Here is an 18,137-nt window from a genome sequence, read left to right on the forward strand (position 1 = left end):
TGATTTTCTGTCAAACCTAAAGACTCTTTTAGTTGAGGTCAATAAAGGGATGAGTCCTGATCAGGGAATGTTGGTGACATAACACTTCGCCCTCCACAATCAGTACTAGCAAACTTACAGAAAAGCATCGTGAGAGCAGGAAAGATTTTTATTAATACTTTGCAGTTTGCTGATTGGGGCTGTCTAGTGTGCAACAAACTCTACATGCTTTAAGATTCAACATGGACTTCACTAAAAAAGATGCTATTTTTACATGATTAGGAAAAGAATGATATTTTTTAAGTGATTTGAACTATAGGTATTTCAGGCCTCTGGCTTATTTTAAGTTGTAGACCACAGGCTTGAGCACCCAAATTCTATATGTTTATTAAAATGAGTATTTTAGATGCAAATTTGTCACTCTGCCAATGCTTCTGCTTTGTTTGACATCATTTATGTATGCAAATAAAAGTACATTAAAGCGTGTCTTCACCAAAGCATTCATTTACCCATAACTAAAATGGATTTAATCTCTATCACAGCAGGTATGTTTCTGTTTGGATTGCTTTTGTTTTTGCTCCTGCATGAACCAATTGACCAACAGTATACTACCACATATGCAGCCTGAGTTAACAAGAAATTCACCAAAGACCTTGCTTCAGAAACAGAGAAAATAGATAAAACAAAATATCTTCTAACATTTTCTTCTGATGTATTTATACCTTGATTTGTCTTTTTATAATAAAATTAAACTATTAGAAAAAACATGGTGATCAATTTTCACATTATACATATATGTGTTTCTGAAGTCTGACTGTCTAATTGTCCTTTACCAAAATCCCTTTGGGACACTTGACAATTCTTAGTTTATTTCAGCTTAAAATCAGAAATATCCTTCAAGAATAATTATCTACATTGTTACTGAATTTATTTTCAAAAACAAACAGCATTAACTTTTAAGGCATTGTGCTAGGCTTTAAGGTATAACATCTCTTCAACTTAGTCTCTGAAAAATTGAACTGTTGAACAATAACTAATACTCAGTTATAGTCTACCTCTCAAATTCTGTCTAGATGAATGCATGTCCATTATGATATTTTTATTTAGGTTATAAGTATAAACTTGGTTCAATATAAAAGCCAATTTGATCATAAAAACTTTACTAGACTATCAGTATCCCTATTTAATATTTTTAGAGAAATAGCCATATTGCTAAGCTCCTAAAACCTTAGTATCAAAAGTATAGAACAGGTGAATTTCAACTGTTTTTAAAGCAATAAAGCACTTTGTTTTACTCCAGCAGCATGATCTGGCTTGAAGGATGAAGCTAAAAGCGGTTTATTTCCTCTAATCTAATAGACTCTTCTAGAGCTTAATCATGCTCATTCCAGCTTCTCACCACCCCTAGATCCTGTGGGCAGAAAGAGGGCAGTATTTTGGCTGATGATAGTAGGGTTTTTAAATGTGGCCTCTGGAGAAGAGCAGAGGACATGCTGAGGCACTCTTGGAAGAGAAGAGGAGGTAGGAAAGTGTACAGTGTATAAATTCAGCTTTCTGTCCTCAGGAGCACTGACTCAGGAGTGGGTCAGCTATGTAACTAAGTAGTTCCAGCATGAACCAGAAAGAAAGTGAAAAGGTTCTTCTACTACTGACCTAACTGGATAAAATCATGGCACTTAATAAAAACAATTCCAATTCCTAAACTAGATGATCCAGGAGAAACAACAAAACCAAAAGACCACAACACTAAAACAAGTCACTGTCTTAAAATTCTAACTGCCTAAATACAAACTACAGCATTTTGAGACTAGTCTAGTGACCATCATTACAAGAAAGCATTTTTGGCGGAGGGATGATCTAAGTCCTGTAAGGAGAGCCTTCCTCTCAAATGCCTATTCAGACACCAGTGAATCCATCATATCAGCCTTGTAAAATAAAGCTAAGGCAGCACTCACCCAGCTGCCTTTACAAAAGGACCCGCAGGTCAGTTGTGTGTCACACTCAGTGCTCTGCAACATCCCAGCCACTGAGCTCTTATAATTTTGAGAAGCAGAGTTTGAAAAGCATCAGTCTGGAGGTTAATCAGTTTAATGGACTCTAAACGAAAAATTCGTTTGTACTGAATCCTGGTATCTTCTAACACAAAGTTAAAACTATATATGCTATTTTTTTTTATTAGCTACCTTAATGATTTGGACAGAATAGCAGCTCCTGGCTATGTCCCGAATGAACAAGATGTTCTACATTCTCGAGTGAAAACAACTGGAATCATTGAAACTCAATTCTCCTTTAAAGACTTGCATTTCAGGTACGAGCAAATGTCTTCTTTTAAACTCTCAACTGAAATATGCATCAGGCACATATTCTTTATGGAGAAGAGCTCTAACCCATGATCAAGTGCAGTGAGGCCTTGGGCATGTTCACAAGGCCTCGTGTATGTTCACAAGGCCTCGTGTACTTCAATTCCATGGTCTTTCACTGCCCTCCTATAGCTCTCCATGCCAATCCTGATCCTGAGCCTCATCCTCCTCTTCAAGAAAAAAATATCTCTTCTTGAGCAGGTGGGAGCTAGATTTTAGTTTCCTCATACTTGAAACTGATATCCTACTTTGAAAAAAAAAAACAAAAGGAAATACATTTAAATAACACTGATGCAACAGGTGCCAAGGATCTTATTTCTGTACCTTCCTACTCTCCCATTTGCTTGAAATGTTATTTTGTTTACTTCACTTAAAAATGCAAATAATTTAGAAGAGAACTATTTGAATGTAATGCTATCTACTGGAATAACAAGACCTATTTCATAAGCATGATTTGGGTATGAGTCCATTATTTTCATTGCTGTCACATTATCAAGACCCTCCTAGCAATTCTGTTATAAAATTACCCATTTACTATACCAAGAAATAGAAATCCATACTATAGTGTTAGAAAATGTCCCTTGACACTTAAGTACTTCTCCCTACAATTGCAGATGAGATAGAATGCTGCTGCTGCTGCTGCTGCTGCTAAGTCATGTCAGTCGTGTCCGACTCTGTGCGACCCCATAAACGGCAGCCCACCAGGCCCCCCGTGCCTGGGATTCTCCAGGCAACAAGACTGGAGTGGGTTGCCATTTCCTTCTCCAATGCATGAAACTAAAAAGTGAAAGTGAAGTCGCTCAGTCATGTCCAACTCTTTGTGACCCGGTGGACTGCAGCCTACCAGGCTCCTCCACCCTTGGGTTTTTCCAGGCAAGAGTACTGGAGTGGGCCGCCATTGCCTTCTCCCTGAGGTAGAATGTTAGACATTAAAACCATGTTCTAGATGTACCCTTAAAACATAATTAAGGGTACATAAGTCCATGGGGTCGCTGAGGGTCGGACACGACTGATGCGACTTAGCACCAGCAGCAGCAACATAAACATAATTATTTAATTAATAAAAACATAATTAAGTCATCATGCATTCAATAATGGGAATATATTTTAAAAGTAGAAAAAAAATGGGAAAAGGTGACGTGAATTATTTGTATCCATTGAGGAAAGATTGTTTCAGTGGGATCAAAGTTTAATTGCTTTAAAACTATTGTAATTACTGACATATAGTATTTAATTAGAATATTATTACACAGATGGCCAGGATACTTTCAAGTTAATATGGAAGAAAGCCCTGAAAACTACCCATTAATGTCAAGCACACAAATAATTTTCTGAAAGATGAATGAAAGACCAAACAGGATAAAGGAACTGCAAAAATTGGGATCAACATCTCTTGGCAAACATAAGCAGCTTGTCTTCAGGCCTGTCATCACTGTGGTACAGTTCCTCTTTGGCAACTACTTTCTCCAGACTCCTGATCATTGATCCAGTTTTCAGGGTAGTACTTTGAGAGCCCGAATCCAATTGCTCCTCTGTTCTACCCCTCCTAAGCCTCTCAAAGCAATTTTGGCACACTCACATTTCTTTGACTCTTTCTCCTCTCCAAATTTCTCCCTGAAACAGGCTAGAAGCTGACTGCAGGCCTTGGGGCTAATCCTACCAAGGTTCCAATCACAGAGTCCCCATTAATTAGCAGCAATTGTTGAGAAATAAAATTATCTCTTCTTTGCTTGTCTAATGTGGCTGTTGTAAAAAATTAGTTGAAGTCCCAGGAGAGTTATAACTTGGTATTAGCTTATCTTACGTAAAGCTAATGGAATTTTCTGGATCCTAAATTGTCTTATTATTAAAACTGGCTCAGTTTTAAGAATTAATGTCACACCTTGAACATCTAGAAACTCCCAACCCTAGTTTTTCTTTACCACATCAAACAATCTAGTATCTTGTCAGAAACGCTCACTAGCATAAGTTATCTTTTTTATATCTCTGTTCCTTGAACATCCTAAGTCTTAGAGTCTTTGCACTTACTGTTCTTAACTAAAATGCTCTGACACTAGATCTCTGCAAGAACTGGCCCCTTCTTATTAAGTTTCCCAATCAAACACTGTCCCCTCATGGAGTCTTGACCACCTTATCTATTAACCATGCCTAAATGTCCCTGTTATAACTATATCCTGCAGAGTGTGGGTAAATATGTAACAACAAGCCCCCAGGGGTGGAGGGGGTTCAGACTGATTTTTGGCCCTTGAGGATTTCTTGGGTGTAAACACCCTAACAATAGCCATTTTCAGCTTACAAACATGATGACATTAAATGTAGAGCTGGGAAGATATACAAACAGTTCTTTCCAGCCACACCAACGTGAGCCAGTATCATTACACAATTGATATTACACCATTTTCTCTTTTTGAACTTACCACTACACGAAACTGCCTTGTTTATCAATTTGCTCTTTTTGTTTCATGTGATCTGAGGTCCAGAAGGCCAGAGGCCTTGTTTGCTTACAGCTGTATCTCCTGTGATTACCACAGTGACTAACTCAGAGTAGGCACTAATCAGCCTTAATCCTGCCTGGAGGAATAAATGTACTGTGCCGAGCAACGATGAACACGGTCTTTACACCCTTACTGTAATATGATGAATGGGTATTGCTATCCTTACGTAAGACAAAGAGTCAAAAATGGAGGCTGAAAACAGGTAGAAGGTTTCTCCAAGATCACACACAGAAATATGAGAAATGTGATTAAAATGGCTATCTTTCTAACTTCAAAAACCACACTTCTTACATTGCTCAACCCTGACGGGTTATAAGGTAAATTGGGCTGGAAACCACTCTTGTCCTGCAGAGTAAGTGCTTCTTCCAATGTTGTTGGTCATCCATAATTCCCTTCAGAGAGAAGAGGGAAGAGGGATAAAAAGACAGCCTACTGGGGAGATAAAGTCCTGTTGTCAGGGCTCTTTGGCACCTCGCAAGTCTGTGCTCCTAAAAGGAGGGTATGTGTGAAACTGCCAACGAACACACAAAAGCTCAGGAAATCATTATCATTTCCTGAAACATCAAGTTCACTCAGTACCAAGTAATATCATTATCCATACATTTTAAAAAACCAAGTGGAATACAGCATTTGCATTAGGACACTAGGCTTTCATTGGTGCATCATTTTCCTTTCCTTTTTTAATTCTGTGGTTAATTCTGTAAAGCATTTTAAGTTGTATAAGTAATCTTTCATATATATATGTATATATATGAAAATATACTTTCTTATATTATTGGCTCATATAAAGGAATGAGAAAGGTCTTGCTAATTCTTTATACAATAGCAATGCTAAGATGTAAGATGTTTGTGAATTGGACTGAAGCTCAATTAAGACTCATTTGACATAACATTTTCTGTAGTATGCAACCACTACCTCTTTCCCACCCACTAAAACAGGTTTTGAGCTCTTTGGTTTTCTTACTAGCTTTTGCTTTCTCTCTGGCTCAAGAGGATGTATAATTAAGGACATCATTTATGAGGATGAGAATGTAGGGAATTTCTCTAGAAAGAATATTTAAGCAATGAAATTTTGAAAAAATTCAGATTTTATTATAAAGCGTAAAAAACACAGTTATACATACTTTTAAGGAACTATTTTAAATCATTTAAAAAAATTTCAAATCATTTAAATAGTCACAGCAATTGAGATAATTAATCCCTTAATAAATTCTCACAGCTAAATCACTTTATTTTTGAAGTACTAAATAGGATTATCCAAAAGTACACAGACACTCACAGTATAAAATTTCATAGTATTTTTAAATAGTATAAAAATAAGGTACCTTCCAGCTTCATTCCAGTAAGTGCCTAGGTATTTACATTAGCACTGATTTGTATTCACCTAGCATAAATCATCCTAAAACTTTTAAAGATAAAGTTAATTTACATATTAAATTCAAGACTGTAGAATTTTAAACAGGAACATCAAAATGAAAAACTTCTCTCTGTCAATGCACTGTATTATCTTCATGTATCACCTAATTTAATGCAAATTACCTTGGAGTGTTTTTTATCATATCAGAACCTTCAACTGTCAAACTGGTAGAATTATTTCTCTTTACAGAAGTTACTATGTAAATAGAAAATGCAATGCAAATGTGAACCCTTTTACATTTGAGTTATCAGTTATAGAGAAGTCCTTTCTTCCTATTGCTCTATGATTAAAATAATTGAAAGGAGATAAAACTATATGGAAGCAAGGGAAAAGAGGTCAGCAACTATTACAATGTAGAGTTTTAGATTTTGTAATTGTAACTATTTTCAACAATATCATAGATTTACCCAATCTATGATATAAAATAAATTGTAATTGTTTTGAATTTGAAGTTAAATCATGCCCACTATGTTCATTTCTGTTGGAACATGAGACAGCTTAGGAGTGTCTCTGGTTGTCTATCAAGCAATTGTAGCACAACTTAGGTTTGTTATTCTCTATTAGATCTCACAGAGCAATAAATCATGTATAACTATACTTTTGTTACAGGTATGTTCATGGTTAATGTTATCAAAATTATAAGTTATATAACATGATGTCTAATTTATTCTCATGATAGAATTTACTTTAATGACTTTAAGCATTATAGTATTCAATAATCAGAGAACTCTTCTGTAGGCATTTTAAGTTACACACAAATTTAGTAGAAAATATATAATGATATTAACAATTACAGGAGTTTAGCGACCCCAGGCTACCTTATGGTGGTTAATCCTTTTGATTCTGTTTTTTAATAACAAGCAGTTAAGGGATTTAGAATGACCTCGGTGCATATTCTTTCTATCTGCAGCATCTGCCCTAATTTATTTTCAGAACTGGGCACCAGGGAAACACTTAGTGAAGCTCCTTTGCTAAGACGTGCAGTGGGGACACAGGTGCACCGGGGCCGCGACTCAGGTAGCCACCTCAGGACCTTATACCTAGATTTCTTGTGGGGATCAATTTACAACGTATATAAATGTCAAATCACTAGGTTGTAACATGAAATAGTATAATTTTGTATGTCAACTATATGTCAATAGAAAGATAAAATTTAAAAAGTTATACCAATTCTGATGTAGTCAAATATGTTGAATACATCCCATTCAACACAAGAGCTTAAAATAAATTTCTACTCAGATTAGATCTTATTTTTCTGTGGTCAAATACATAAAGGATGTCAGAAATTGTTATTTTTCCAAGAGAGTCACATGCTTATAGGATGAGCAAAGACATCTTACAAAAAAATAGCTGCAATAGCATTATAGCTATCCTAGACTATGTAATGACTTTGAAAGTATATAAAGGGCCTATTATTTCATAATAACCTATTCTAATATGAAGTATGAATAATCTTACATGGTTAAATATTTGTGTGTTCAAGTCCCTTCAGTCATGTCCAATTTTTGCAATCCTATGGACTGTAGCCCACCTCTGTCCATGGGATTCTCCACGCAGGAACACTGGAGTGGGTTGCCATGCCCTCCTCCATATTTAGCCAATTGTTTAACATAAATTAGTAAAGTTCAATAGTTTTCCAACTGTCTAAAATGGACTATAAAACTCAACTGCTTAGTCAACTGTTTAACATAAAGCCATAAAAGTCTGATGGCTTGCCCATTAATACCATGGGCAGTTTAACAAATAATTGATGTTCAATTGTTGCTTAAAACCCTGACCTGTGAATTTTTAGTTATATCATACATGTCAGGCATTTAAACACATTTTAATATTCAAGAATCCTTTCTTAAATATCAGACTTAAGGAAACATGTATTAAGTCAATCAAGCAATAAAAAAAAGAAAAAAGAAAAAAAAACTTTTCAAAACGAGAACTGAAAGTTCCATCTAATGTCATCAAAGCTCTAGTTATCCTGACTGTTCAGGCAATTAAGGATATTCAAGCCACATCACATATCCATTCACCTCATTAATTGTCCCAGTATATTTAACCAATCCAGATATTCAGTCAGCAAATATACAGGTTGTCCTCTGATTTCTATTATTGTTTTCTTAGAAAAGTGATGATGAAATGTGTATTTATATTTCTTACATGCTCCACTTTGGGAATCTCCACATTTTTTTCCATGATTATAATGCTTTAGTGTTATCTGCTCATCATGTCTGACTCTTTGCAACCCCATGTAATATAGCCCACCAGGCTCCTCTATCCGTGAAATTCTTCAGGCAAGAACACTGGAATGGGTAGCCATTCCCTTCTCTAAAGTAAGCCCCAATTAAAATCTATAGGAGATAAACATGAAAAGACATGTAAAAAATAAATTACTACAACAGCAGCAAAATAAAATGTAATATCCAAGAGAATCAATATAAAAGAAAAACTCCAGCCTCTGATCTGCTTTGCCAATGAGCATTTCAGTTCAGTAACAGCAGACGGCATTAAAAAAAAGGTCAATGCTCCCTGGACCTGTGTCTCTAACATCACTCTGCATAAGGAAAAAAAAAATGTTTTATCAAGTGAGTCATAAAATGAGAAGATTATTAGCATGCAATCTAAGATTTTTCAGAAGCCATTTTATCAACATAAATAAAACCTTAAGACTAAGTAATCTTTGTCCTTCCTTCCTTGGGAGGCTGTAAGATATGCTGAGAGAGAGAACAGTGGGCTAAGGATCACTTACATAACTTATACCTCTTATCAACTAAATATTTGACTAAAAAGGAGAATAGCTACTTTTCACACATACGTGTTAATATCAATAGCAGAGTTCAGAGAAGATAAATGATCAAAGTCAGGAGATAACCAGATGGTCCATTAAAAGAATGCAACACAACCCTTGGGAAGGGGAAAGTTTTAAAGTTTTGTACTGTTATCTATGTGGCAACACAAAAAGCTGTTTTCTGACCTGGGGAAAGAAGGCTCCACAACAAATATGCTTCTGCTCTACTTGGTGAGGATTTGACAGCTAACACTAGACAGATGTACTTGTTAGGATCTGTAGTCTAAGTAAGTAGACCTAATGAACTTCACAACAAAGCTTAACATTCACAACATAGCTGTCATACATAAAGAACCTAACACGGCCCCTGCTACACAGCAGCCTCAAATATCAACTGGATTAATGAGCCTTGGGCAAGCTGTTTAAAGAGATAATTGTACCTATCTTACAACTTTATGGTGAAGTTTAAATAATTGTCGACTAAAAGTTTTAAAGTCTGAATGCATATTTATCATCCTTGCTTCCATAAGGATGTTTACTAAATTTTAAAAATTTGTTGGCTAATTTTTACATATTATAACCTTTAAGTCAAAACTGTCCTCTTCCTCCATTTATATTGCAAGTCTGAAACTGTAGAGGGTTTGGTAATTAGCAGCACTTACAATAGTCTTTACCCACTCCAGTGTTCTTGCCTGGAGAATCCCAGGGACGGGGGAGCCTGGTGGGCTGCCGTCTATGGGGTCGCACAGAGTCGGACACGACTGAAGCGACTTAGCAGCAGCAGCAGCAGCAATAGTCTTTGAAAGTGAAACTGAAAGTCCCTCAGTCGTGTCCAACTCTTTGCGACCCCATGGACTGTATAGTCCATGGAATTCTCTGGGCCACGATACTAGAGTGGGTAGCCGTTCCCTTCTCCAGGGCATCTTCCCAACCCAGAGATCGCACCAGGTCTCCCACATTGCAGGTGGATTCTTTATCAGCTGAGCCACAAGGGAAGCCCAAGAACACAGGAGTGGGTAGCCTAACCCTTCTCCAGTGAATCTTCCTAACCCAGGAACCGAATCTGGGTCTCCTGCATTGCACGTGGATTCTTTACCAGCTGAGCTACCAGGGAACCCCTTAATAGTCTTTATTGAGACCAAATTTAAATTTCTAAACCACATAACTATCGAACTCCTAAACATTGTCTTCAATAATATGAGCAACTTCTCTTTCAATAGACTACTAAATGGAGTGACTTTGCATTGGTACAAACATATTTGAGGAATTTTAGTTCTATACGACTGTTCTTCACTGGATTAATATGTGAAATATTAAGCACTAGAGAAGTACAATGTGTGGTACTTCTGATTATCTTCAATAAACCAGCTGACTGATGTTTAATACCCCAATATAGTTATTACCTTTGAAATGTCTGTACAGGTTGGGTGTTCCTTGGTGTTGAATATTTAATATCTTGGGATCAAGCTATTATGAAAGCCCTGTAATTTTTCCTTTGCCTCTAGTCTCTTCCTTATCAAATCTGTCTTCAGATTTGAACTCAGATCAAAGTGACCTAACAGTAAGCACACAAGCAAATGTTAATTCCCTAGTTCAAAATCACCTATGGATTGCCATTGACCATAATATAAAAAACTGATCTTCTCATGTAATAGAAAAGACAGAAAATCTATTTCTGGTCTAACACCTCAGGCTTACTCTTGGGTGCTCAAATACTTTCCTCTTGCTTTTGCTTTTATTGCCTCTATCTGGAACATTCTTTTTACACACACTCTTCTCTGCAGTTTCTGATCACTCCATTTCACATACGTACATACACACACAGACCACACACACAACTACCACCACTACAACCAGATCAGAAGGTTCTCAAGACTGAAACTCTGACACTTAGAATGCAATAAATGCTCAATATATATTTGCTGACTCAGGCCATAAATTTCAATATTTTACCATAATCTTCACATTCTCCAAAATATAATTATTTGTCTCAAGCATGCCATGTTCTCTCATTCCTTGATGACTTAGACATGCACTTTGGGTAAAAATCCTCCTTCCATTTCATTAACGTGGAAACTATTTTTTTATTTGCAAGTATTTATTGCATGTTTGGAGAAGGCAATGGCACCCCACTCCAGTACTTTGACCTGGAAAATCCCATGCACGGAGGAGCCTGGAAGGCTGTAGTCCATGGGGTCGCTAAGAGTCAGACACGACTGAGCGACTTCACTTTCACTTTTCACTTTCATGCATTGGAGAGGGAAATGGCAACCCACTCCAGTGTTCTTGCCTGGAGAATCCCAGGGACAGAGAGCCTGGTAGGAGGCTGTCTATGGGGTCACACAGAGTCGGACATGACTGAAGCGACTTAGCAGCAGCAGCAGCAGCAGTGTAAATAAGGTCCCTGCCCTCATGAGACCACTGTTCTATCAGGGAGATGATAACTACTAAACATATGAAAAAATAAATCACAGTCATTGATTGTGACAATTACTATAAAAGAAATGGGGTGATACAACAGAAAGTAAATGGGCAGCGGAAAGAGTTAACAATTTACAAAGGATGCTCTAGGTGGCTATCTGCAAAGCCTCGATATTGATATTAAGACCCGAACATTGAGGAAAAAAACAGTCTTATGGAAGGAGGAACTGAACCATGTTGCCTGGAAGGGAGATGGACTATGCAAAAGTCCTAAGATAGCAAAAAGTCAGATTTATATGAAAAGAGCTGAATGAATAGCATTGTGATTGGATTGCATTGAAAAGGAGAATGGTAGGAACTAAGCTTGTAAAGGTAGGAATGAACAAAAACAGGTAGAACCTTAGAGGCCATCAAAAAATAGTTTGTGTTTGATGCTAAGGGCTTCCCTCGTGGCTCAGTGGTAAAGAATTCGCCTGCAATGCAGGAAATCCAGGAGACACAGATTCAATCCCTGAGTCAGAAGATTCCCTGGAGGAGGGCATGGCAACCCACTTTAGTATTCTCGTCAGGAAAGTCCTATAGACAGAAGAGTCTGGTGGGTTACAGTCCATAGGGTCAAAAAGAGTCAGACATGGCTGAAGTGACTGAGCATACACTAAGGGGAAAAGAAGCCTTTGAAAAATTGTAGGCAGGAAAGTGGTATAATAAGATTTACATTAGGATAAAATTCTGAGTGCTTTGCGAATTTGTTTTTAGAGCTTTTAGAAACAGGGAGACCAATCAGAACATTTCTATAGTATCCCCGATGAGAAACTGTGGTGGCTTGTACAAGAGAGGAGTTTCAAAGGAGTGGATGAATTAGACACTGCATTTTGCATGAGCACTATATGGAAGATAAGGGAAAGAGGGGGATTACAAAGGAGTCCTAGCTTCATTATTGAGTTTCTCTGTCCACATTGGTGCTTTTTACCAAAATACAAAACCAGAGGGAGGGCCACATTTTCAGACATTTCCTTTAAGTTTCGTGATCACTCAAGGTGACTTAAATCTTCCTCTGGGCTCATATTTTAACTTCTATGTTAGAATATATATATATATGGACATGAATCTGAGCAAACTCTGAAAGACAGTGAAGGACTGGGGAGCCTGGCATGCTGCAGGCTATGGAGTCACAAAGAGTCAGACATGACTTAGTGACTGAACAACAACAAATTAGAATATTTATTAAAAAATATTATAATAATTTATTTTTCTCTTTACAAGACAACAAGCTCATTGAAGACAGTGACTGTATCTGTTTATCTTTGGGTCAGTAGGCTTAGCACAGTGTTGAGTACATAGTAGCAGATGATAATTGTTCAAATGAATGAATGAATGAATGCAGGAGGAGCTCAGAGAACAAGCAAGACTTGTAGCATCAGAACTATGACAACTTTCAATCTTCTCTGGGCTCTAGTAATTTAAGAATACAGATAGTCTTTGATCAAAATCTCTAAGGCCAACAGATATCTTACTAAAACTTCAAACTGCTGTAAGTTTCCCAGTTGCTCAAAGTCAGTATGTGAATTATTTTACTCTACCCTGTGTAAATACATGCTAAGTCGCCTCAGTCTGACTCTCTGCAACCCTATGGACTCTAGCCCTTCAGGCTCCTCTGTCCGAGGGGATTCTCCAGGCAAGAATGCTGGAATGGGTTGTCATTCCCTCCTCCAGGGCATCTTTCCAACTCAGGGGTCAAACCCACGCCTCTTACATCTCCAGCATTGTCAGGCGGGTTCTTTACCACTAGCACCACCTGGGGTGCCTGCATGAAAACCAAAAAATAAATAAAAGTTCTCTTTTTCTGTAGTCCTTGAGCTGCAAGTTACCCAAATAAGTCTTACTTCATAATCAATAAAAATTAAAAGATTATCTTTAAGCATATGAGAACATTCATTTATAATTCCAAATGTTCATCTTAATGTAAATTTTGGAGGATATTTGTAAGATTCATTTTTCTGTTATCCTTACTTTTTTAAAGAATGTTTGATGTAGGTGGACAGAGATCTGAAAGAAAGAAATGGATTCACTGCTTTGAAGGAGTTACATGCATTATATTTTGTGCTGCACTCAGTGCCTATGACATGGTTCTGGTGGAAGATGAAGAAGTGGTAAGTCTAAAAGGAAGACAAGATCAAGATAAAAAATAAGCATTTGTGATTTCTAATATGACTACCCCATTCCCCAACTCAATTAAGAACTTCCAAAGACAGATGCTATTTCTAGATCCTTGTTCATAATCCCCACCATTAATATCTTGCAAACAACAATCCCACACATTTTCATCTTTTATATCTAACAGAACAGAATGCATGAAAGCCTTCACCTGTTCAACAGTATCTGTAATCACAAGTACTTTGCAACCACCTCCATTGTCCTGTTTCTCAATAAGAAAGATCTCTTTCAAGAAAAAGTTACCAAAGTGCATCTTAGTATCTGCTTTCCAGAGTATACTGGTAAGATTCTTTTCCTTTAATTCCAAAGTAGTAAATTCTTGTATAGAGATACACTTTTCTATCTGGACCTTGATGTATAATATTTAGGAGTTTTGAGGCTTATGATACTTTTTGAGTCATGTGTATGATCCATATTGGAATGAATTTTACAAATAAAAGAGGAAACCCTCTCTACACTGCCTGCATTAAAGCAAAGCTCTAATGAATAAAGGGGAAGTGGTTAGACCAAACAGGGCTGAGACTCCATATAATGTATCAAATGGCATTGCAAACTATTATCTTAAAATTATGATAAGAGTATAAATTTTATTTCAAATTGACATCTTTTAGATATTTCCCAATGAAACTTTGTAATGCTGTACTAGATCTCAGTGACTCTTCAAAGTCAGAATTAAGTTTCCAGAGGAAGATCTTGAATCAATTTGAGAATAGTGACAGCTTTTTTTTTTTCCAGTTTTCCTACCTCCTAGAGTTTTAGTACTGACCCTGTTTGCTATTGACTATAAATGTCAGGTTCTCTAGAAGGGTTGTGTTTTTTTGGAGACTGTTTTTTTTTTTTTTTTTGGTAAATAGTTATATGCTCTGTTGTTAATGAAACTGTGTTAGATGGAGATATTTATGGTTTAAACACAAATATGGACTTCCCTGGTGGCTCAGTTGGCAAAGAATCCGCCTGCAATGCAGGAGACCTGAGTTCAGTCCCTGGGTTGGGAAGATCCCGTGGAGGAGGACATGGCAACCCATTCAGTATTCTTGCCTGGAGCATCCCCAAGGACAGAGGAACTTGATGGGTTATAGTCCATGGGGTTGCAAAGAATTGGACATGACTGAGCGACTTAGTTCAAGCATAAGTATAAACCTAGTTTACCACTTAGATATGTGGGTAGCCCAGATGTACTAGGGTTGTGGCACTTTGTCAAAATAGCTACTTAGGCTAATCTATAATGACTGCTTATAGCTTTTTTATTTATAAATATTAATTATATGCTTATATATTTGTCATGTAATTAAGTATAATTACATGAATGTTGTATTGATTATTACAAATTAAATATAGACTCATAATTAAGCACTTTATGTGTTCCAATAAGTTATAATCTTAATTTCTTAGAGCAATTTTTAGTTGATAGAAAAAGTGAACAGAAAATAGTTTTCATATATTTCCTCTCTGGTCAGCTCCCATCGTTTGCCCTATTAAAACACCTTGACTTGGTGTCATACATTTATTTTGTTACAACTGATGAGCAGATATTGATACGTTATTAACCAAAGTCCATGATGATATTTTACATCAGAATAAACTCTGTGTTACACAGTCTGATGGGTAATACCAAACGCACATCAGATACCCAGCATTCTCGTGTTACCCAGAAGACTGTCACTGCACTAAAACTCCCTGGGATCTACCTATCCATGTCCTTTTCCTTACCTCCAACCCTTACAACCACTGTTCTTTTTACTATTACTACACTTTTGCCCTCCCCAGAATGTTACCTAGCTGGAATCTTACAGTACATGCCTATCACTTTTTCACTTTCATTGACACAATTTTTTCCTCTCTCTTACCTACCCTCAAAGTCCAGCTCAAAAACTACCTCATTATGTATTCCACTCATCTTCAATTTCCATTCTTTTCTTTTAGTTCCTATTAACACACACGCACATATTTACAAGCATAGTCTTTGACATACATCTAGGCTTTCTTACTCACTTTGTTGTATAAATACGTCAGTTGTTGCTGTTGTTTAGTCACTATGTTATGTCTGACACTTTTGCGACCACAGGAACTGTAGCCTGCCGATCTCCTCTGTCCTTGGGAATTCCCAGGCAAGAATTCTGGAGTGGGTTGCCATTTCCTTCTCTAGGGGATCTTCTTGACTCAGGGATCGAACCCACGTCTTCTGTATTGGTGGGTGGGTTCTTTTTCACTGAGCCACCAGAGGAGGCCCCAAATATGTTAGTAGTTCTACTATATTTTGATGTTTTCATGCAGAGGTGACATTTTAACCACTTGAAACCCTCAGCAGGATAAGCATAGTTTCCAACACAAAGTAGATTTTCTATAAATCCCTGATAATTAACCATTGCCATTTTGATTTTTTAATCCTGAGCACATCAAACAGCACACAGTAAAATTCTAAAGATTATTTATAATTGTATGCTTTTTAAATGCAATTACGGTTTACTTCTTTAACTTTTTTTTTTTTTTTAACAAGGTCCAAATACTTTTGAAGATGCAGGGAATTACATCAAGAACCAGTTTCTAGACCTGAATTTAAAAAAAGAAGATAAGGAAATTTATTCCCACATGACCTGTGCCACAGATACTCAAAATGTCAAGTTCGTGTTTGATGCAGTTACAGATATAATAATCAAAGAGAATCTGAAAGACTGTGGGCTTTTCTAATTGATGCTTTTCTTCTTCTACTCCTTCTCCTGTACACTTTTCAAGATATAAAAGGTGCTGTGTGATGTACTTAGTTTTAATAGATACTAACTTGCATAACTAGTGTTGTAAGGCAAAAATTTTCACACAAACATTTTAATGTATTGTCACCTTTCTTTGGTAAGCTTTGATTTATTTGAGGTAGCAAGGATTGGGGGTGTCTGATGCCTTCAGTTCTGAAAACTGATACATTTTGGTAGCACTCTTACTGTACATATCAGTGACACTGAATTTTCTTGGTAGTAAATTCTGCATTGTGGCCTATTTTAAAATCATAGAACAATGGGGGAAAAAAACAATGTATTCTATATTATTTCCATTGGCCAGAATTTAAGAGGCACTCATTTTTGCTGATAATATATCTGTGCCTATACCATAGAAACATTCAAAAATGATATATGTGACATTTTATTGGTCAATTACTCCTTTTCAACCAGTGCAAATGAAATATTCACTATACATGTACCTGTTGATGGAGATTACACATGCCAAAGAAATGCATACAGTTTTATCGGTAGCTCTGGTGGATTTAGGTAGCCCTGTCTCAGTGTCACTGCTTCACTGTTCTATAATACATTTCCAACCTAAGCACGTAAGAATGATCCCCATTCAGTGAGTAACCTTGACAAGAGCATTTCTGGCTTTATTTTCAAAAACACAAGGAGTTATCAATAAATACGATCGAATAAAAATGTTATATTAACAACAATTTGAAATTTCTTTGCAAAATGCAAGTTATTAAGGAGCCTAAGATAACAAGGACAAACAATGCACAAGAAATCATTTAGTTCAGGCACTCAATAAATTTCTCTGGCTGAAAACCATTATCTATTAAACAAGTCCACATTTTACTAGGAGCTATATAATGCTTTGAGATTTCAAATTAAGATTACAAATACTATCATTTTATCCACTACTTTGTCTTTTTGTTCTCCTGTTCTACTTTAATCTATTTTTCTCTATCAGTCTGAAGAGAATGTTCCAGAAAGTAATTTTTTGAAATAGTATTACTATTATAATTTATATTTTGACTCTGACTTATGCTTAGAGTTCCTATTTTAGATAACATAGGTAGAAAGGGTAAGGTCAAAAATGGTCTTAAAAATATATAACTCATTGTGATCTTAGCAAAAAATTAATAGACACCATTTATTTATGAAATCTTGTTCTGAGAACTTTAAAAATATATGTTAAACTACCAAACTAAAATTAGAGGTCAGTTGGGATTATCTTTTTAAAAACTGTTCTATTCCTTCCAATTCTATATTTAAATTAAAAAAAAAAACTTTTCTTCACAATCAAAACAATTACTATGCTAAACAAATTTTAATTAAGAGAAATTTTTAGTAGGGAAATATAAAAGTCTGTATTATTTCTTCAATGATTGTACACATTAAAACTGAGTCTATTTATGATTTTACTTTTTAAATTTTTCAATTAAAAGAAAAGGTTGGAGTGGATACAAAGAATTTCAGGTTAAACAAAGTAACAGAATGGGAAACATAGGAAGTTATACTTCAGCTAGAAGAAACTCACCTTGAGACTAGAAATGTTACAACTGATTAGACTCAAAACTTCTATTTCAACTGAAAATTCAATCTTTTAACTGTATAGTTAGTGTTTTTGCTTTCATAGTATCTCAAGGAAGTAGTATTTGTCATTCAAAAATTCAAATGTGATTATAATGATATTTTCCTTTTCTGTTATTTGAGTCTTTTCTTCCTGACTCAGAATGTTTTATAACC

General features: G+C 36.1%; 1 protein-coding gene across 1 annotated transcript in view; it reads left to right on the top strand.

Moving 5' to 3' along the window:
- Positions 1-16,353, top strand: part of GNAT3 (G protein subunit alpha transducin 3) — a 52,585-nt gene extending 36,232 nt beyond the window's left edge. The window contains exons 5-8 of the mRNA XM_040260739.1: positions 2,159-2,287; positions 13,472-13,601; positions 13,793-13,946; positions 16,163-16,353. Of these exons, the coding sequence (XP_040116673.1) occupies positions 2,159-2,287; positions 13,472-13,601; positions 13,793-13,946; positions 16,163-16,353 (604 nt within the window). The remainder of the gene's footprint in view (positions 1-2,158; positions 2,288-13,471; positions 13,602-13,792; positions 13,947-16,162) is intronic.
- The last annotated feature ends 1,784 nt before the right edge of the window (positions 16,354-18,137 follow it).

The sequence above is a fragment of the Oryx dammah genome, unplaced genomic scaffold, assembly GCF_014754425.2.
Source record: "Oryx dammah isolate SB20612 unplaced genomic scaffold, SCBI_Odam_1.1 HiC_scaffold_18, whole genome shotgun sequence".
Lineage (NCBI taxonomy): Eukaryota > Metazoa > Chordata > Mammalia > Artiodactyla > Bovidae > Oryx > Oryx dammah.